The sequence below is a fragment of the Pantherophis guttatus genome, chromosome 4 (genome assembly GCF_059756535.1).
Source record: "Pantherophis guttatus breed Tessera chromosome 4, ASM5975653v1, whole genome shotgun sequence".
Lineage (NCBI taxonomy): Eukaryota > Metazoa > Chordata > Lepidosauria > Squamata > Colubridae > Pantherophis > Pantherophis guttatus.
In genome coordinates, this window is record NC_142066.1 from 130,907,381 (window position 1) to 130,929,647 (window position 22,267).

General features: G+C 39.2%; 1 protein-coding gene and 1 long non-coding RNA gene across 2 annotated transcripts in view; one reads left to right on the plus strand and one right to left on the minus strand.

The window, feature by feature from the left end:
* The window catches only part of LOC117655256 (uncharacterized), a 36,320-nt gene extending 30,909 nt beyond the window's left edge, over nt 1-5,411 (plus strand). The window contains exon 4 of the long non-coding RNA XR_004588610.1: nt 5,100-5,411. This is a non-coding gene — a long non-coding RNA (uncharacterized LOC117655256). The remainder of the gene's footprint in view (nt 1-5,099) is intronic.
* The window catches only part of KIAA1217 (KIAA1217 ortholog), a 450,644-nt gene extending 428,750 nt beyond the window's left edge, over nt 1-21,894 (minus strand). The window contains exon 1 of the mRNA XM_087892786.1: nt 21,493-21,894. Coding sequence (XP_087748912.1) covers nt 21,493-21,568 — 76 coding nt within the window. The 5' untranslated portion in view covers nt 21,569-21,894. The remainder of the gene's footprint in view (nt 1-21,492) is intronic.
* Nucleotides 21,895-22,267: the final 373 nt, after the last annotated feature.

Below are 22,267 nucleotides of genomic sequence, written 5' to 3' on the forward strand. Positions count from 1 at the left end.
CATCACTAGAGGCTTTCAAAAAGAGTGAGAGAAGTACACCCCAAAAGGACAGTACCAGGAACCACTAAAATAATGCAGAAAACTTAAAACAGCCATTCCCCTTTTTAAAAAAAGTCAACCCCAAAGCAAACACACCAGCTGAGAGGGAAACTAAGAACAGCTGCTCAGGCTAATTGAAAGCCTGGGCGTGCTGCCAAAAGCCATTAACCCTTCCAACTCTATTATTCTATGTTCTCTATGTTCTAAATTGGGTGCTTCACAGAAGAAGCAATACAGATGGTTGGACCACACATGCATTAAATTCACGGTCTGTATGATCAAGCTGCTTCGTTGTCCCCTCCTGTATCTTTTCCCCCAGGAAGAAACAATAAGTAGCCAACACTGCAGCAGCTATAAAAGGTCTTAGGAAACTCCATGGAGTATCAGCTGATCACAGAAGTGTTCCTTAATGAACACTTTATAATGAAAATGTTTTTAATCTTGTCCTTCTCCCTGAGGGGAAGAGGTTAATCCCATCCTTAGATGAGTGATTGATGGGTTTCCCTGCCCTAATCCTGTTCAGTTTCTGTTGTTTATTGACTTGATTCAGCGTGTATCAGCTGCATTCCACTGCAACTGTTAAGTGGAGCTATTAACTGAAGGGAGGGAGGGAGGGAAGGAGGGAGAGAGAGAGAGAGAGAGAGAGAGAGAGAGAGAGAACCTCTCTTGCACTTTATTTTTAACCATTTCTCTGAACTGCCTAAGCAATTTACGAATGGTTTGGGCAAACTGGTGAGAACTGGCTGAATTTCACCTGTGCATTGGGGCCTGTACCATCACTAGGCCCCCCATGGCCTACCCCAGCCTGAGATACCTTGTGTGCACTTAACGAACCACATATTTGCCCACGCATTCAATTAGCGAATGTGTGGGCGACAGCAGGGAGTGATCTCATTCAAGGTATGAGATTCACTCCCATTAATCCTTGAAGTATGAATGGAATGGACAAGCTCCATTACATTCTTAACTCGAGGACTAACTTTACAGACTTAGAATTCACAGGCATAGAACTAAATGAGTCAATCCTACACACCTCTCCGAAGTTCAAGCTGTATTCTTTTACAACAGCAGAAACCTGACTGAGAGAAGTGATAAACTGGCTTTCCCTAAGACGATTGAATGAGATTGGGAGTGGATTTATCACATTTAATTGCAAAACAATTCCTTCTGGATTTTTTGGGGAAGATAGACAAAATTTGGAGTTTGGACTTATTATATTTAAGTAGAGAACAATTGATTTGAGATGGTATTAAAAAAGAAATATGGATATTTGATTCAGGACAAATCACCGTTATCTTTTCAGATGATTTGGACTAGATAAGATACCGTGATAAATTTTCTATGAGTTGATTACAATAACAGTTTGTTAACAGAGTTTTGAAACTTTAATCTTACCTTATTATTATTGTTCTTCCTGTTAATTATTTGGTCATTAGTATAATATATAGATGTCAGGCTAATAAATTGCAAATAGATTTAGTAGTTTAAAATTTCGGGTGGCTGTTTCACAAGAGGTGGGAAGTTAATTGTAATATATTCATCAGTATTCAACAATGGGGGGGAATATATTTGTGTGTGTGTGTGTGTGTGTTAAATGCACTTTTTAAACATCTTGTTTGTTAAATGCATCTTGTTTCTGTTTATTCGTGTTTGTTTTTTTAAAGAAAAGGCTTTTGGAGATTTGTATTTATATTTTGAAATTTAACTGTTTTTGAATAAAATAAAAATAGAATTAAAAAAATAATACCGTTTTCTCCCTTCTTTTTTCCTGAAATGTTTTTCAAATTTGCTGTCTAGCTCTCATCCTAGCATTACCTGGTTATCTTCCACAAAAACATTAACCAAATTCAACCCGTATAACCTCTCAAGATCAGCCAACCAACAGAAAAGCAAAGGCTATTCAATAAAATTCAAATATGGGATTAAAATTAAAGAAAGCAATGACATAGCCAATGTCACATATTAGTAAAAACCTAATAGTGCAGCAGCATATTGTTGGAAGAAATCTCCTTCTAGGTTCTGCTCCAAGTGGGGAAAAAGACACTGGAAACATGGAGACTGCTTGGAAAGATGGTTTAATGGTGGACAGGATCACATGGCTTGAGTTCCTGAACAGAAAAGGGGCAGATACAGCGAGTTTTTCAGGTTTTATGCTCTCTCTGGCTTTGAACTTCCTGGGGCCCAGAAAGAGTACTCTGATTGGTTGTCAGACTCCCAGGGGGTGGGGGCCTTGCTGGCTGATGGTCACATGTGCTTCCCAGGTCACATGTGGTGAGTTTCTGCTGCTATTGTGTAGAGGGCTAATCCTATCTTTGTTGGATCTTTGGCAATTCCTACTTTGACTCTGCCTGAAGGAGGTAGATCTTTGTTATGTAGAATAGACTGGCCCAAGCCTTAATGGCCCATTGACAAAGGGTGGGGGCAGGAAAATGGGAGCTGCTTTGTCTGTAAAATATGCTTCTCCATTTCTCATCCAGGGAAATATAATATTGTGCCTTTTTCATATTTCCTAAAATATTTCACTCTTCCAGGAAAGGGGTGGGTGCTAACTTCCTACAATAACAAGGAAAGAAGGAACCTGCCTTTTGTCTACATGTCCTTTTCTTTTCCACTTACCCCAATTTGGCACCTATCCAGTTATCTTGGACTTTTATTTCATTATCATTTTACACAGATGATGTATTTAATCAATGTTTGCAGAATCTAGGTAACAAAGGCAAAATGCTGCTAACTTTAACTTTTACCCCAATATCACTGAAGGATATTTCTACCTTTGAATCCATTTATTTCAGCATAAACCAAATTAGGTTTATGCCTTTTTACGCAGCTCAACATTTTTTAAAAAAATCAGTTCTAATTCTTATTTAAAGCTAACCATTAACTCAGAGATAAGTCAAAGTTAAGGGGAAAAGGAAAACTGAAATGCTTTGGGGGGGATTCTAAATCTCTGTGAACTCCTTATTCAGGTTTTCTGATTTTATATTGTTATTGTGCCATAATAAAAGGAGCTCCTAAGTATCTTTATGGGATGAGGAACATATTGCAGAATTACATAAAGAATGAGCACTCCATTGCATTTGCATCATCTCTGATATTCTTGTAATAGCCTTTCTCTTATATATAAGAATATTAGGTATTTGCCTTCCTCAAAATATTAATTTAATAATCATGTTTTATTTTTTAAATCATCAAGTAATTTTTATCTTTCCTACTAATTCATATAAATCAGGTTTCTCTGTAAGATTTTTTAAAATTAAAAAAATCTGCTTTTCCATTCAGATGAGATATATGCATCAACTACTTCCTCTAGGATTATTCCTACTTAATATAGAAGTTATCAAAACCAATGAGGGAGAAAAAGATAAAACCAGCTTCTCTTCAATATTTTATCGCCATACCCTACTCTTATATGTCTGATGCCCGCTCAATCAAGCTTAACCTTCTTTAATGTTCTTGACACATCTCTTCAGCCTTTTTAGCACATCAAAAAAGCAAATGAAATATGGAAGCAAAGGTCTCCCCATTGTCAGCCAAATCTCCCTCTCCCTCCCCCCCCTCTCTCTCACACACACACACATAAGCAGGCAACAGAAAAGGAGATAGCATGCACATTATTTTGTTTCCTGAACATTCCTCTCTGGCTCAATAACTTTGCATATGGAAACAGCACTCAATTTGCAATACAGAGTAATGAGGCCACAACCATATAATGTCCAGGAAAATTTATTTTGAGCAACTCAGAACTTTCTGGACTTGTTTGGTAACAATTCCCATCCTGTTAAGGCAACACAATGGCTGTGTATGATAGGCGTTTTCAACGAACACAATGCTATTCAATGCATTAGTAGGAAATACTGTAACTTATGCAACTAATACCAGAGCTACAAAAATACTGGAAAAGAGGGTTATTATTTATTACTTATATATCTTGCATTTCCTTTAAGCAGTTACTGAGGATGTGATACATGGCGCTTTCCATATTTTACTTTACTGCTATTATGAGGAAGTAATTTGGTGAGAATTGGGAGACATCCCCTTTGCAATGGGGTTTGGGGCTGAATTGTTACATTCATTGTTTAAATGTCAGACTAGGGATGTGCAACATTTCACCCTACTGATGTGCTGCACTACAACTCTCGCCATCCCTTCCTGTTGGACACACTGACTTAGCGTTGATGGGTATGGCAAATTCTGGAAGTGTAGATGTGTGAGTATATGATATGGGAATATTAAGGGAACAGTTATTATTTTGCTGCTGACTTTTTAAAAATAATGTTACTACATCCTTTAACATAAACAAGCAATTATACTAATATTAGCAATCAAGAACAAAGCTAACAAACTTCATTTCATGTAAAACTATCATAGAAGAGTCGATACATCTACACATTTTAACTAAACTATACAGGAAAAAGAAGGAGGAAGAAGAAAAAGAGAAAGAAGAGATATGTTTGCAATATTGAATTGGGTTCAGAACCAGAAAAAACCAACAAAAATAACATTAAAAGTATTGAATTTGCTCAAATGAAAGCTACATTTCCCCCCATTCAAACATACTTGCCTTTAAATTAGAAGAGTCATCTTCCATAATAATGAGGTAATAGAAGCACTAGAGGGCAGAAGGAAAACTGATTGATTGATTGATTGATGTAATCTTCCATTATGGAGGATCATCTTAAATTCAGGGTCACCTCTTCTATGGGTGAATCTAATTCAAAGAGGAAGACTCTTATCTTCTTTCAACTCAGACTCCTGCTCATGATCTTGACAGTTGATGTTGCCCTTGGCTCTCACCCTTTTTCTGCTGAGCCTTCTGCTCTGCTCAATTATAGAAGTGAACCCCAAGGAAGATTAATAAAGAACCATGCATTTACAAAATTAAGCTTCTGTGAAAGCAAACAGCACAAACATACCACTGAACACATGGATTATTATAAAAATCACAGTTGAGCATGGTCCATTTGCTGCTGTGTTATTTGTCACTGATATATGTAATTATCATCTCTGGATGCCATCCTAAATCTCAGGTCTTCATGCTTTCCCTTGTTTTCTCCATGCAGAAGATTTTCTTCTGTCTCAACCAGCTATTTAGGTTGTCTGAAATCTGAACTGTGAATGTATTTGTGGTGAACGAAGAATACTAGCCTCTTTTGGAAGAAGTTTGAAGTAATTGGATTCCCAGAAAGAAGGGGCTACTTTCCATAGGACAAAGATGCAGCAAAGCTTGGAAAGTCTGGTTCACAAGAAGAGGGTTAAAACAGTTTCACCCTAGCTATTTTCAGAAGATATCTGCAGTTACCCAAATGTATTTTTTTTTTAGTGTGCCAGGATTTTGTATATAGGTGAAGTATAATAAAATAAATTATTCTGCATGTCTTTCTTGATTCTTGGAGCCAGAAAATCTCTTCAAGAACAAAAAGGGAAGGATCAATAAGAAAACAAATTCAAGTATTGCTAAAGCTTGATTCATAAATCATTTGCAATTAATAATTTGCTGGCTTGGACAATAAAATGAGAAGGATTAAATAAGTCCTCCTTAAATTTATACCAGAAGAGGAGAAAGGAAACAATGCAATCTCAAATTTTGGTAAATCAGATTGGCCTCTGGATATGCAGGTTGAGAAAGGCTAACTTATCATGCTATATTAAGCATTTCATTGAGCCTGTCTTACTTTTCTTATCCAGTATCCCAAAATATTTAGGAAAAATCCTCAGAGAGTAGACAAATATGATAATTATATACCATGTAACTTCCCTTTTGACCTTTCTCTTCATAATAAACCTGCCAAAATATTGTTACCAGAGGAAATTATTCACCTCATTTCTTTTTTGTTAAATGTTAAATGTAATTCAAATTTTTTTTTGGATTGTGACACATGGCTGGCTATTTTTGTCTCTCTCTCTCCATGAATCATTCCAACTGGAAAATTCTATGCAGTAATACTTTGGAATCAAGAAATGTACTCACATAAATTTCTCAGAAACATCCAGTCCTGGTCTTCTAGTCCAATTTATGGAGCCTGCTGTGGGGATCTTCCCCTTTTAGAAACTTCAAAGTTCTCAATGCAAGTAGCAATTATTCAAGACTTTTGAAAAGCAAAAAGAAATAATCCACTCTCACAAGAAGCCACCATTTAGGTCACTACAAATCATCTTAACATGGTTTTGTTTTTTTCTCACCGCTCCAGTAGCTTGCAAAAAGGTAAAAGATTAGCTGTGCTGGTTTGCCAGAAGCAGAGGAAGTGTCTGAAGAACTGTCTTCAAGGTTTTGTCTATCTCTCACCTTTCCCATAAAGCTGGCTTAATATGCCACCATACCTATCTTGGGGAAAAGAGAAGTATCTCCTCTTTTTCATAGAGAAGAGATGGTGCAAAGGCAGCATTCCCGATAGCCCTTATTTCAATACACCTTAGCCTCATGAAACAATGCATTCATAAAGCAAGATAATCATTAGTGGCTGGAAAAGGGGACTTCTTGCAACCTCATGATGCTATCTTATTCCACAGAGGAAGGAATTCTTATAGCAGATAATTGACTGAAAACTGGTAAAAGACACTGGTTGAATCCACACATTGTACTAAGCCATTATGTGATTTATATTAATCATACTGTGAAACCAGTCAGTGTAACTTGCATACCATAGTTTATGGCTTAATATGTTGTATGGAAATATAAAAATTACAGCATTCAGGAGCCCTGGTGGCGCAGTGATTAGAATGCAGTACAGGTAATCTCTGACTTACAACAGTTCATTTAGTGACCATTCAAGTTAGAAAGCACTTACAACCACTGCAGCATCCCCATAGTCAGGTGATCAAAATTTGGATGCTTGGCAACTGACTCATATTTATGACAGTTGCAGTGTCCTTGGGTCACTTTTTCTATCTTCTGACAAGCAAAGTCAATGGAGAAGTCAGATTCACTTAATAACCATTTTGCTAACTTAACAATTGCAGTGATTCACTTAAGAACTGTGGCAAGAAAGGTCATAAAATGGGGCAAAATTCACTTAACAAATGTTTCACTTAGCAACAGAAATTTTGGGTTCAATTGTGGTTGTAAGTTGAGGACTACCTACATTGCTGGCAAATTCTGCCCACACTCTGAAGTTTGATCCTGATGCTGACAGGCTCAAGGTTGACTCAGCCTTCCATCCTTCCAAAGAATGAGGACCCAGCCTGTCCCACTACCGGGTTGTGGCCTAATTGCCACCGAACCACATGAGTGACTGGCCAGTGCACGCACATCCACATCGCACAAACATTCTGAGCAGTCACGGCCCCACTCGCACAAGCCTCATTGCAGGCACTTCTTGTTGTGGTCCACCAGCAGCCTGCAGAGCTGGCAGCACAGTTGAACAGTGAGGAGGCTGGGGAGGAACATGGGCCAGTCCTGGAGTTTGGAAAGGCCCAGACAAGGCCTCTGAATCAGAGGAGAGAAGAGGTTGCAGAAAAAGTGCTTTTAAAAGCCTCTGGCGACTCCAGCTGAGCTGCGCAATCATCAGAGGCTTTTTTTTTTACTTTTAAAAGCATTTAAAAATGCTTTTAAAAGTTAAAAAAAAAAGCCTCTGATGATCGCGCGGCTCAGCTGAGCATGGGAGGGGTGTGTGTGCAGGGATTTTTGCTACCAATTGTCCGAACCATCCACTGCCATCACTACTGGATCAGGCGATCCGGTCTGAACCGGGAGCATTTCATCCCTGGGCCAGAGCCATTTGGGAGTTATGTGCGGACTCTGAAGCCCCCAGAGTCAGACAGCAGAGAGGCAGAGGAACAGGATGAGCCTGTTCCTAGTGCGCACATGCACAGAGCTGCCAGAAGGCAAGAATAGTTAAAACAAAAGGGACAACTCGGAAGTAAGACCTAGAGATGATAGACCCCTCCCATAAGGCTTAAAAGCGGAGCAAAGGCACCTGTGGCCTTTGCAGGAAAGGCACGTGGGGCCTTTGCAGGAAAGCAACGTTGTTAATTCTGTTCCCAGTCAGCATCTCGGTTTGATTCTGGACTCCATGTGGCTTTGCCAATTAAGTCTTTGGCAGCATGTCAAGGGAGACAAGGTTGGTGATTATCCCGAAGGACTTCTCCCAAAGGACTTTTTGCAACTAATTGGGACTCCGCTATGAATGACAGTAATTCACTCGTGTGTTTTAATGACTCAGTAAGCCTAGGTCACAACATCTGTGGTCCTACTCATGCAAGCCTTGTCACAGGCGATTGCAGCCCCACTCGCATAAGCCTCATTGTAGTCACTTGCGGCCCCATTCGTGCAAGCATCGCCATGAATGTCACAGGCACTCTCATCCCCGTACATGTACCTGCCCATCCTACAAAATCATTCCCCCTTTTCCCCCTCCTCTTGCTCCGGGCCACCAACCCGGAAAGGTTGGGGAACTCTGTTATAAACCACCTAGAGAGTGCTGTGGGATAGTATATAAGTAAGAGCTATTGCTCTTGCTACATTACTAAGCATTTTGATCCAAAGACTGTATGTTGTCCATGTTTTACCAGGTGTTATCAAAGTGACAGCTGGCATTTATAGTTCAAACATATCTACATAATTCTATACACACAGTACACACAGTAGCAAGGCTCTTTCAGTTAATTAAAACTTTTTACTCTAAGAAAAATAGATAAAATTATCAATTTCATTTTTCCACTCAGTTTTTAATTCTTAATCTTACATTAATTTCTCTCATATTATATTAGTGTGCAACTGCTTTAAGGGCATAAAAGATTTCACATGCATTTTGGTGGGTATATTTTTTTCAACCTGTTTTGCTTAATATGTTTGTTGTTATGTTATTTACAGTAACACATAAAATATTTATTGGATGGCTACACACAATTCTAAAAGGTGCAAATACAAAATTAATGTTCTATTCAGTTCAGCTATTGGTGAGAAATTATGAACGAAATACACGTACCCCTCAACGAATGACCACAGTTGGGACTGAAACTTCCACTGCTAAGCCATGCAATTGTTAAGTGAGTCGTACTCAATGTTACAACTTTTGCCATGATCGTTAAGTGAATCATAAAGTTGTTAAATGAATGCAGCCTCCCACCCCCACACTTGTCAGAAGCCAACTAGGAAAGTTCCATATCACATGATCCCAAGACACGGCAACTATTGTAAATACATGCTGGCTGCCAAGCTTCCAATTTTTGATTATATGACTGTTGGGATGCTGCAATGATCAGTAGTGAGAGGAACATAACTCACTTTTTTCAGTGTATCTTGAAAGGATCACTAAACAAGTACCATGTTTCCCTGAAAATAAGACCCTGTCTTATATTTTTTTGAATCCTGAAATAAGCGCTTGACCTTATTGCCATGTGCTCAAAAGCCCGATTGGGCTTATTATCAGGGGATGTCTTATTTTGGGGGAAACAGGGTAGTTATAAGTCAATGACTATCTGTAATTAATGTTGCCAGACACACATATTTTTAGAGCTAAATCAGAAAACGCTTATCTGAAATAGGCGTTTTATTTGTAGAAAGGAAACCTTGGATTTAACCACAAACGAAAACAAATAAATAAAAATGGCAGTAACTACTTTATATCTATGTGAAATATATATGCTCACAAAGTACCATGTACAGTGGTAATTCAATATGATCAGACAGGTGATATAAAGTTAAAATCCACCTGCAATTAATTTAAAAAATGACTCTTGTTCCTCTTTTCCAGTAAAAATCTGTAGAAATTCTCAGTCATCCATGTCATGGTTGTCCCAAAGGTGCTTTTTCTGGAGGCAACTGGACTTTGTTGGTTTTTCTTTGAAGACGTTTCACTTCTCATCCAAGAAGCTTCTTCAGCTCTGACAGGATAGTGGAGAATAAGTCCACCCATTCCCCACTATCCTGTCAGAGCTGAAGAAGCTTCTTGGATGAGAAGCGAAATGTCTTCAAAGAAAAAAACAATAAAGTCCAGTTGCCTCCAGAAAAAGCACCTTTGGGACTTTTTCCCAATATTTATGTTAAAATATGATGCCTGAAAAGTTTTTGCCCAAAACAGAGGTAATCAATTAGTACAATATCCTTGTGATTACAGTATAATGTAGGTACATAAACCCACAGAAGTAATTATCAACCTTTAATCTATCATCTTAACCCTAATTCATTTAGTGGGGGTGGGGGAGTGTGAGATAACTCAAATACTATATCTGAATATAATTAATTGTTGCAGGAAACCCACTGATAGGCAAAAGATTTGGCAAGCAAAAAAAAGAACAATGACCAAATAAATAATTAAAATTAATGATAATAGCAATTGAATTTCTTGATGATAAAGACCGCATACTAATAAGCAAGGAAATGAGTAATTCTGAAGAACAAAAGCTCTGGTGATTGCAAGACAATTGAATTGCTTTCAATTGAGCGCAACATTTCTGTTGCTAAGCGAGACATTTGTTAAGTGAGTTTTGCCCCATTTTGTACCTTTCTTGCCACATTTATTAAGTGAATCATTGCAATTGTTAAGTTAGTAATATTATTGAGTCTGACTTCCCCATTGACTTTACTTGTTAGAAGATTGCAAAAGGTGATGACATGACTCAATCTTTGCATGAAACGTTCCCTTCATATTTCCAATTTTCTTGAAGATATCTTTGGTCCTCCCTATTCTATTGTTTTTTTCTATTTCTTTGAACTGTTCATTTAAGAAGGCATTCTTATCTCTTCTAGCTATTCTCTGGAATTCTGCATTTAATTGGGTGTATCTTTTTCTTTCTCCCTTGCCTTTTGCTTCCCTTCTTTCCTCAGCTATTTGCAAAGTTTCCTCAAACAACCATTTTGCTTTCTTGCATTTCTTTTTCTTTGGGATGGTTTCAGTTGCTACCTCTTCTACAATGTTGCAACCTCCGTCCATAGTTCTTCAGGTACTCTGTCTATCAGATCTAATTCCTTAAATCTATTTGTCACCTCTACTATATATTCATCAGGGATATGATTTAGTTCATACTTGAATGGCCTTGTGCTTTCCCCTACTTTCTTCAATTTAAGCCTAAATTTTGTCACAAGAAGCTCATGATCTGAGCCACAGTCAGCTCCTGGTTTTGTTTTTACTGAGTGTATAGAGCTTCTCCATCTTTGGCTGCAGAGCACATAGTCAATCTGATTTCTGTGTTGACCGTCTGGTGATGTCCATTTGTAGAGACGTCTCTTGGGTTATTGGAAAACAGTGTTTGCTATGATCATTGTATTCTCTTGACAAATTCTACCAGTCTGTGCCCTGCTTCATTTTGTACTCCAAGACCAAACTTGCCTGTTATTCAAGTTATCTTTTGACTTCCTCTTTTAGCATTCCAATCCCCTATGATGATAAAGACATCATTTTTTGGTGTTAATTCTAGAGGGTGTTGTAGGTCTTCATAGAACCAGTCAACTTCAGCCTCTTCAGCACCAGTGGTTGAGGAATAGACTTGGACTTCTGTGATGTTGAGTGGTTTGCCTTGGATTTGAACTGAGCTCATTCTGTTATTTTGGGGATTGTATCCCAGTACTGCTTTTCCTATTCTTTACAGCATCGGACTTTCCTTTCACCACCAGATACATCCACAGCTGAGTGTCCTTTAGGCTTTGACCCAGTCGCTTCACTCTTTCTGCGCTACTAGTACTAGCCCTCTGCTCTTCCCTCAGTAGCATATTGGACACCTTCCGACTTGAGGGGCTCATCTTCCAGCATCATATCTTTTTGCCTTTTGGTACTGTCCATGGGGTTTTCATGGCAAAGATACTGGAGTGGATTGCCATTTCCTTCTCCAGTGGATCACGTTTTGTCAGAACCCCCTGCTATGACCTGTCTGTCTTGGGTGGCCTTGTATGGCATAGCTCATAGTTTCATTGAGCTATGGAAGCTCCTTCGCCACAACAAGGCAGTAATCCATGAAGGGGACAGAACTATCATACTGAGTTCAAATGTGGTAAACTATGAAACCAATGAAAAGCAATTTAGCTTCTTTCTCTTCATACAATTTAGTATATGATACAGTACTATACTATATGTATCATATACTATTTACACATTTACTAGGAAAACAGTTTAGTTTGACCTTAAATCTATGCATTGATTCCCACTTTACACATAAACAAAAATGAGTACTAAAGTTTACCTGTTTTTCTAAGTAACATTGTCCACTGCAGCCTATAATTGTCACATTTTTTGCTGACATAATACCTTGCAAACAAAAACATGACACCTGTGGTTAATGGATGATAATTGAAAGAGACTGGCCAAAGGTCTACAGCAGACTACTAAAATGATGAGAAAAGTGAGGGAATTTTTGTTCTGAATTCTACTACCTGCATTCATGTGACTTGCAGAATTGATTGTAAATGCTGTTCCATATGGTTGGACAATTTTTATAGGCTGGGGCCTTGAATGAGCAATCAGTGTTTTGCTTCACACAATACAATTATATTGAACTGTCCTTCCTTACAGTCAGAAGTGACCTTAGCAACTTAATAGGTAACAAGTACACCATTTGACGATTAAGAGGAAGCTTACAGAGTCCCTGCATCATCCTTAACAATTCCTCCAAACATCACCAAAGGCCATGTTTGATGCAGTTGTCCTTTCCGGCTGCCTTGTTCAAAAGTTATAGCTAAAGTCCTGGGAAGTATAAAACTTGAGTTTTATACTTCTATACCACAGACAGCAAACAAATTGAAAGATACACAATCCAAAAATGTGGAACAAAAGTATAGACATTCCTTTCACACAAATACTTCCTATTCCAGAGAATACAAAACTGTAGAGAGAAATACCCATAAAATACACACATCTATATAAAGTCTCCCAAAACATATGCTAAAAACTATTAAGACTCCCCCTCCTTTTTTTTAAATAGGTGCATCACATTTCAAGTCTAGCCTGAACACAAAGCAGTCAATCTAGAGGAAAGAAAATTAGAAGAGCAATTTAGAACTCAACTGCAAAGATTAAATCGGCGTATTTCTTTATGACAGTAATATATACCACAGAAGCTTATTTATGCATTGATGCAGCGATAGGCTTTTAAACAATCAGTTGAAAATATACAGAAAAGCAATACAGTATATCATACCAAATCTAAGTTGCTGTGGTAGAAATTTCAGGAGCTCTAAAAATGCCTCAGTATAAATTTTTTAGTTTTTGTTTTACACCAAAACAATAATGTATGTTTATCCTACACATGTAATTGTTCAAGAATTAAAGTTTGCTTTGTGGGTTATGATAAATAAATCAATGTAACTGTAAAATTGTATATTCCACAGAGAATAATCATCAAACTGTAAGCCACAAACAGCATGTGGCCCACAAACATATTTCTTGTAATATCCAAGATCCCCTGGACAAAGCTGCTGATATTTAATGATAAACTCATAAATCTGTGAAACATTTTTTTCATCAACGTTACTGCCATAGTACTTTAGAGTCTCAAGTTTGGAATACTGCAGATTTAAAATATAAGGATTCTTTACTAACCTCCCAAAAGCCAGGAAACTCCCAGAAAAGCATAGACCAACCTATTTATATAATGAGATTTCCACACATGGTATTCTTCAGAATCAGAATACATATACCTGAAACAGAGTAACTGATCACACCAAAAATTTAGTGCAACATAATACTATATGGCTCATATTGATTTTCATTCACAACAGTTACAGGGGAGTTTAAAGACAATCTATAGTAGTCCATAGTAATTGTCTATCAGGCCAAGAGAAGCAGATGTGGATCTGAGGAGATATAGATGCAACCATTTGACTTTGTGTTACATTTAGCCTTCTCCCCATGTTTCTTCTTCCCTCCTTGCCTTTTTTTAAGTCTTCTCATTCAACATACTGAACACTACATCTTTTTATAAGAAAATCCCATAAGATCATCAAAAGTCAGAGGGTCACATCCAATTAGTACTTGGATGTGAAGGATTCTGTTGGCAATTCTGTCATGAGGCTAATAGCTTTTTCCAGGTTGCTTTCACACAGGTAGTTCACAGATTACAATCACAACTGGGACTGGAATTTCCATCTCTAAGAAATGCAGCCATAAAGTGAGAAGCGCCCAATTTTATTACCTTTACTGCTGCGATAAAGCAAATCACTGCAAATCTGGCTGACCCCCTTGACTTTGCTTGTTTTAAGGCCCCTGGGAAATGGAAATGGTGATCCTGTGACCCTGGGATGCTGCAACTGTCATAAATACATACTCGTTGCCAAATAATAGCAATAGCAATAACAAATTTAGTGCACAAATTTCAGTCATGTGATCATAGGGATGCTGTGATACTCCTAAGGGCCAGTCATAAGTCACATTTTTCAGCATGTCGTAACTTCAGACAATCTTTAAAAAATGGCATTAAGTAAGAACTATTTGTACCATAGAATGTATCCCTCTCAAGTTTTGTCATTCCATATTTGGGAAATCTGCAAATACTCTTTTGCCAAGGTTCTATTTCTCAAATCTAATATTTATTTTACTGCAAAGTATGATAGAGTTAATAGCTTAGAATTTTACTTTTTAAACTTTATTAGTCACTGGAGTAGCAAGGCAGGCTATACATCAAATATATTTTTAAAATCCAATTGTGGGTTAATACAGCAACCATAAGTAAACAAAGCATAGTTGAGAATGACATACATACATACATAATAAGGCACTTCCAAACACACAGAGCGATAATGACAATAAGAAAGTCAGTTGTCTTCAACCTTATCTTCCCTTACAGCATTCTTAATCAATCTATTACAGATGATTCTTGATTTATGACTATTCATTTGACAGCGTTTAAAATTATGACAGCACTGAAAAGAGGGATTTATGATGGGTCATCACACTTAAGACTGTTATAGCATCTCTGCAGTTATGTGATCACAATTTGGGCACTTGGCAACTGGCATGCATTTACAATGGTTGCAGCATTCTAGGTCCATGTGATAGTCATCTGCAGGTTTTTTTAGCAATCATATCACAGCAATGGCAGTTTCAACTACCCATATAATACTTCATCAATACTTGTCAAATCTTATGCAGGGAGCTTATAAACATGGGTTTAGTGTTATTTGAAAAAACAGTAAGGGCTTGTTTTTAAAGAGCACTTGTCCTGTGCTGCCTAGATGGTCAGTTTAAATAGGGAAAGACAGCCAGATTCTGCCATCTTATTTATTTATTCAAATTTATTAGCCACTCAACTCCAATGGTTGTGTCCTTCTGCTGGCAATGTGTCACGTAATTATATTTTATTATTTTGATTACTTGAAGAATGGGGCAATATATATATTGCTTCCTCTATTTCTGCTTTGATGGCATTAGGTACCATGGGAACCAGAAACAATTCCACATTTTCCACTGCAATTCACATCTGCCTCTGGGTTTTTCTCACCATAAGGTCAGAATTGAAATTGTTGGTCACTCATTGACACCCCAGCACCAGTCAATGATGGAGGCAGGTGTATTGATTGATGGTACATTAGCCAGGAGATTACAATGTTAAAACTGAGTAGTTGTTTGACTGCCTAAGACTGCTAGTCGATTTGGTTCACGTTCACACACTATCTAGATGTACACCAGAGGGAGTGAACTAGCTCCACACTCAGAATGGGTAAAGGCATTCTACAGCATCAGCTGAGGTTTTTTCCTCCATAGATGCCACCCCACATATCGCATTTGGGCAAGTCTGGCACCAGTTGGATTCATACCTCCACAAAAAGCATTGTTATTTTCCCCACTAAAGTGGTACCTATTTATCTACTTTCATGTTGCATGCTTTCATAATCTAGTGCTAGGACTCAAACCACTGGAGCACAGACCTTCTCCAGCATTTTTACGCCACTGAGCCACTGATAGAAGCAGAGTTTGCTTATTCCTGTTTCCTCCCATCTTTTTTGCATGATCTGTTGACTCAGCTATTTTCAGACATAGATTTGGTGATTTTGTAGAAGAGCAATAGACTCGTGTTCACAAATAGCCTGACTCATAAGTTACAGAGGTGAGAGAAACTTTGTGCCAAGCACCAATAGTCCCATCTACCTCATCCCGTGCATCAGTGCACCAATGATGTTAGCTAGGAGACCACATCTGCTGTTGAAGGATTAACTACAACAGCTGCATCTGCCCAACCTTATCCCAGCCCGCATTAGGAAATAGATAAAGTCATTTTCCCACAAGTAGGTTGAAGAGGAAATTAAGTTTTTCCATAGCTTGGCATGCAAGAGCTATATAAAGAAAACCCCTTTTACCAGCCTCATTAGTATTGCAAAGTAGAAATCAGCAAAGTGGCAGCACAATTTATGCCAACATATTTTTTTTGCTGGCTCAAGAAATTGATGCTCTTGTTTGAAATTGTCCATAATCTCATTACAAAAGCTGTCATTCAAGAAAAGGTCTTCTGCTCAAAAGCCAGAGATAAACAAACCAACAAACAAAAACTTTAGAGTTGTCACAGTGACACTCTAAAGATGACAGGACCATCCTACTGGATATGGATGCCAGCTTTTTTTATATTTTATTTTATTTTATATCCAATTTACATACCGCCTTTCTCCCTGAGGACTCAGGGCGATGTACAGCCGAATAAAAACATAAATTACAAACATTAAAATAGTCTTAAAATAGTTTTTAAAACAGTTTATGGCTTTTTCTGAAATCTTAGACTCCAATATGACTGGAAATCAGGAGAAGTGATGGAAGATTCATTCCTGAAGTCTGTTTTCAATGTCAGCTTCTTCAGATTACTGTTACCGGGCTGCAGATATAGGAGAACTAGTATTTTGCTTCTTCTGTCCTCCACATTGAAATTGGTCAAGCCAATTCAGGCTCTTTGAAAACTTATGAAGAGGGAGATGACTTTTAGATGGAAAGTTAGTTCCAGCCTATTCTCAGAACTCCCCTTTCAGAGCTAGTAGTAGTGGGAAAAATGCCAATAGAACATTAATTTTTGCAGAGCTGTTCAGGATGTAGACAGGGCGCTAGATAAAAGGACAGAAAGCTAAAAGGAATGGTACAGTACAGGTAACCCTCACCTTTCAATAGTTTGTTCAGCAACCATTTGAAATTATGAATGTGCTAACTAATGACTCCTGTCCAAAGTTATAGCTACTGCAGTGCGAGTACACAGTCCCCACAGTCACGTGAACAACATTTGGGCATGTGGAAATCTGTCCACTCTTATGACAGACCACAGGGATGTTATGGTGGCTCTTCCACTTATCTTCCCCTCCCATTCCACCCCATTGGGTCCACACAAGCTTTGGGCCTACTTCCCACCCTGCGGTGTCCCATGCCCACCTCCCCAACCCCATTACCACTCAGTCACTTACCTTTTCCGTAAATCTCCTTTGGGAAGCAGCTGCTCTGCAGTGTGGCCTTCCTTCGCCACTTCCCAAAATACCACCCACTTCCAAGACAGTGCTACACAGCCTCCTTGTAGGAAGGAAGAGAAGTAGACCATAAGATGCCTCACCAAGTAGAGAAGGCCCTGGGAGGCCTGGGGCCAGCCACATACATCTGAGAAGCTGCTGTAGTGTGAGTCTGAGCCGGTGCTAGGCCTCTCAGGGCATCCCCTATTCTTGAGGTACTCTGTGATCCACTTAACAACTGCATCGTTTCTTAATGACTGTAACAGGGAGGGTGATCACATGGATGCCTTGCTTAATGACTATCACGGCTTGCAGCCGTAATGGCAGGCTCCATTACAGTCATAAATCAAAGATTACCTGTATTCACTTATGAAAAAGCCCATCCCATTGTTTAGACGGACTACTTACACCACTAATTTTATTGCCCTGTTTCAAGCTGCTATCTAGATTTCACTGTCATGTTTTCGTGAAAATAAATATATCTTTTAATAGAAAAGCAACAGATGAATTTTTAAGGAAACAAAATTCAACTCCATCACAACTGTCAGCAAGGCCAGTACAATTTCCAATCACCACTCTTTGAAATATTTATGCTAGAATAGTTTCTTTTAAAAACAAAACTGCAAAATATTTATGTTAGTCACTGATATATTAATAAATATAAGGGCTTTTAAAATTCCAAGCAAGAATAATTTTGGGACATGACCGTTTCCCTATTACTAACAAAATAAACCTTTTTTTCCTAATTGTTTTAATTGCTATTTTTCCCCAAGGAAACTTTATTCTCAGAGGACAAACCCTAACAGAATTTTCAGTATCTTCAATTAATTAAAATTCCCAGTAATAGTGTGAAAAATCCAAGGTACTTACTTTCATCATGGAAGAAACTACATTTAGATTTCAGAGCTAGTAACCATTAGCTTTTAAAGCAAGATACCTCTAATTGTAGGCCTCTTAAATAGTTTTAGCCACAGCTTTCCCTTTCTACAATGCTTACACACACATTTCCATTTTAGTAACAATGATAATAAAATGCAATGCAAAGGTTAAAATGTCAGGTTAGGACCAGGGATCCATAATTCACATCTTCAATAAATTCAGGATTCCAGAAGCAATTTTGGGCAAGTAACTTACAATCTCTCTTACCTCATAAGGGCATTGTTAATTAAAGAGAAATTCACATATATGAATCTTTGAGCAACTAAAGAAAAAGCAGTACAAATGAAATAAACGAGAAAAATAATACTGTTCAATCCCTCAGAGTGGTTGCATGGTCTATCACCACTCAAATATTTCATTTATGAATATATCTACGTTCACAAAAGGATAATTTGCTGTCTTAATCTCAGAAACTATTTGTGATCACCAAAAATATATCTTTGAGAACCTGATAGTCACCATATGAGCCGTGATAGCAGAGTGGTAAGAATGCAGTATTGCGGGGTACTTCTGCTGATTGCCGATAGCCACCAGTTTGGCAGTTCGAATCTCATTGGCTCAAGGTTGATTCAGCCCTCCATCCTTCCAAGGTCGGTAAAGTGAGGACCCAGATTGTTGGGGGCAATATGCTGACTCTGTAAACTGCTTAGAGAGGGCTGTAAAGCACTGTGAATGTGTATATAAATCTAAGTGCTATTGTTATTGCTATTGCTATATGGGATGGACGAGGGCATTATTGGAGAAAAAAAGAAAAATGAATGTTTTCTTTAAAAGTGCAAGCTAGTGTATGCAAAAAGATTTAAACATTTAAAAAGAATGCATGTCCACAGAAAGTACTGTATTTGTGTAAATACATCCAGAGCTGACCAAGCACCTGATTAGCATTAGATTGGGTTTTTCACTGGCATCTTCAGTCTAAAGAGAGTCAGTCTCTGTGCTTTGCACATTTCATAATAAAAAGACAATTTTGCACTATAAAGTATTTATGATTGTAGAACTATCCAACTGTGATGAAGAAATGTAAAATCCTCTATAATGTAATGTAATAGCTGTAACTTATTAAAGACCAAAAAAGCACACACCAAACAGTACAAAGGGAATGGAATTTTCCTTGTATCTTTAAATTGTTTCCCATAAATAAATAAACTTTGACCTACCATGCACTCAATCATTATTATGGTTGAGTTAATTAAAACAGCACTAATCTCAAGAATATGCAAATTACCTTTCCTTCCAAAAAAAGGATGCCAAGAACCAAAGGTGATCTCTCCATCACTCAAACAATGATTCCTGTGCATCGGTAAGAAGCAAGTCCAGAAGACTATTTGCCTTTGCAAATTGCAGCTGGAACTCCTTCTGCAGAACTCAGCATCTATCCATGGGGTAAAAGACAGCAGTATTTTGTGCCCTGTATTCACAGCTGGAAATAACAAGCAATGAAGTTTGCCCAGCAGAAACAAGTTGGGTCAATAATGGTACCATTACAAAAGAGCACTCACTACTAAAATCCAGAAGTTGATTTTTAAAGGGGAACAGAATTTGACTATACAAATCCAAAGGTCTAGATTATTTGAACTCTGCTCAAAGCAAAACACTGCAGTCTTAGGAAAAAGACACCTGTCCTAAAGCCAGAGAAAAATCCCAAGGTCACCAGCTCTCAAATCAGACTCCCCTTGCAGATTGCTGAGAGACTATAAAGGTGAGCAGAGATCGAGAAAGAAGATAAATGATAGGAAATGAAGTGCTGTCAATCCTGGGATAAGTTACAGCCTTCAAAATCAGTCTGCTTCAGCTTGGTGACCTCCAGATGCACTAGCCAATACCCCTAACTGCAGAACCTATAATGGCTGAGAACTATGGGAAGTGAATCTTTGGGAGAACACCCAGGTTAGAAAGGCTGCATGACAGATTCTCAAGTTTCAGAAATGGGCAACACTGAATCTTTCAAATGAGAGATGCAAAGACCAAAGTCTTACAATCCAATTGATCTGTTGGTGACATTGGCACATATTTAAATCAGAAGGAATCTGGTAGGATCATTTATTTTCTTGTGATTTGCAGTTTTACAAAGCTTATGCTCTTTAGTAATATTTGTTAGCTGGAAAAGATTCCTTCTTATTTTGGTTACCATAGTCTAACATACCTTCTTCAATGACACATACTTGCTTCTCCAAACTTTGGGATCCAACCTCTCCAAAAAGCTGACCCTTTATTTTTCCATGCCTCTTTCACTGATTCTCTGCATTTTCAGAGTCAGTGTCAAAATGAATAAATACTTTCCTTGGAACTGAAAAAAACAGAACAATTGTCTGCAAAACCCATTCCCACTAATGTTCATTCCTTTCACTTCAGCATGCTGGCTGGGGAATTCTGGGAGTTTAAGTCCAGACATCTTAAAGTTGCCAAGGTTGAGAAATACTGCTTTAAACACACAAGATACCTGAATGCAGTAAAGGGGGTCCTCTCAGTTCCTCTACATGCCCAGCAAACCCATGAATCAGCGTGGACCACAACAGGGCAAAGGCAGCCAGCCTATCAGTTGTCTGCTCAGGATTTAAAGTAAATCGGACTATTTAAGTGAAATTTACCGGTACTTCCATTTGTGCCTATAAACCTGCAGCCTCAATTTCCCTGCTCTACTGGAGAAAATTCTTGTCCTCTATTGTATCCCCTTCCACACCCACCAGTGACATTAATAGCACTTCAGCCCCCTCCCTAAACACTATCTTCCACAATTCTGCAGTGCGTGCACATAAACAGACGCACACACATACAGACGCAAACGAACTCGTCTTGCTTTCATAGTAGAAAAAAGCAAAATGAAAGATTCAAAACCTCAGAACCCCAAACCAGATTTTCCTTGATCGGCGATTCCTGAGCCGACAAGTTCCACACTTGGAACCAGAAAGCTTATCGGCGCTGGGCTCATTCGAATTCCCATCAAAAATATAAACAGGAGGGAAAGAGTGCATCTGGCCATGAGCATAGTACTCCCCTTGATTCAGCACAATCGCCGAGGAAAAAAAGATAATTAAAATCCAGCGACAAGGTCTTTACAAAGAAATTACACTACCCGCTTATCCATTTCTGACCGTTCCCTTTCTCCCTCGCCTCCCGCACTTCCTCCGACTCCGAAAGAGCCGGGCCTACGTTGAACTTTCCGGGTTACTTACTTGCGCGCTTAAGGCTCCCAGTCCTTCCTACCCCGTCGAGGTCTCTGGCTAGCGAGAAACCCCTTGGTGCAGACATGCCCGGCCGGCTGAGTGCCTCCCTCTCACCGGACCGATGGACAGCTCCTTGCAGCTGGGACAGCACAGTCTCGCCTCGCAGCAACACCACGAACGCTACTGCCCCGGTGACTGTGCAGGAGCGCGCGGACGGAGGGGCTACACACCCGTCGCTTGTCCCGGCAGCGGCAGTTGTCAGAGCTATGCTGCAGGAGAAGGAAAAGCGGCTGTGTCCTTCCCGCCCCGCCAACGACTTTCAATTCACCTGCAGGCAGCGCGCGAGCGGGAGCAGCGGTGCAGAGCTCTGCCGAGCAGCAAAGACGGTGCAGCCCACGGCTCGGCCGGCAGGGGCGGGGTCTCGCGCGGGGAGCCTGCGTTCGCTTTTCCAGTGCGCCCTTCGCTCAACCCTCCCGCTGCCGCTGCCGCTGCCGCTCCGCCGCCGCGCTCTTCTCCTCTCCGCGGGATTGCAGGCATTGCGTCACCTTAGTCGCCAGCCTCCGGAGGCTAGTGCGACCCAATGCCGACCCGTGGTTACCGGGGAGTAAATCCCTCGGGTGCCTTAGTGGTTTTTAGCAGAGGCAAGGGGACTCCGGGCATTTGGAAGGATTTCTCAAGTTAAAAAGGACGAGGAGAAGCCGGCTGGAGGAACCCACCATCTCGTTCGCTCCAGTTCCCGGTTAGAGAGGTCCTCCTGCAAGCCGACAAGCGGGAAGGCGGAGTA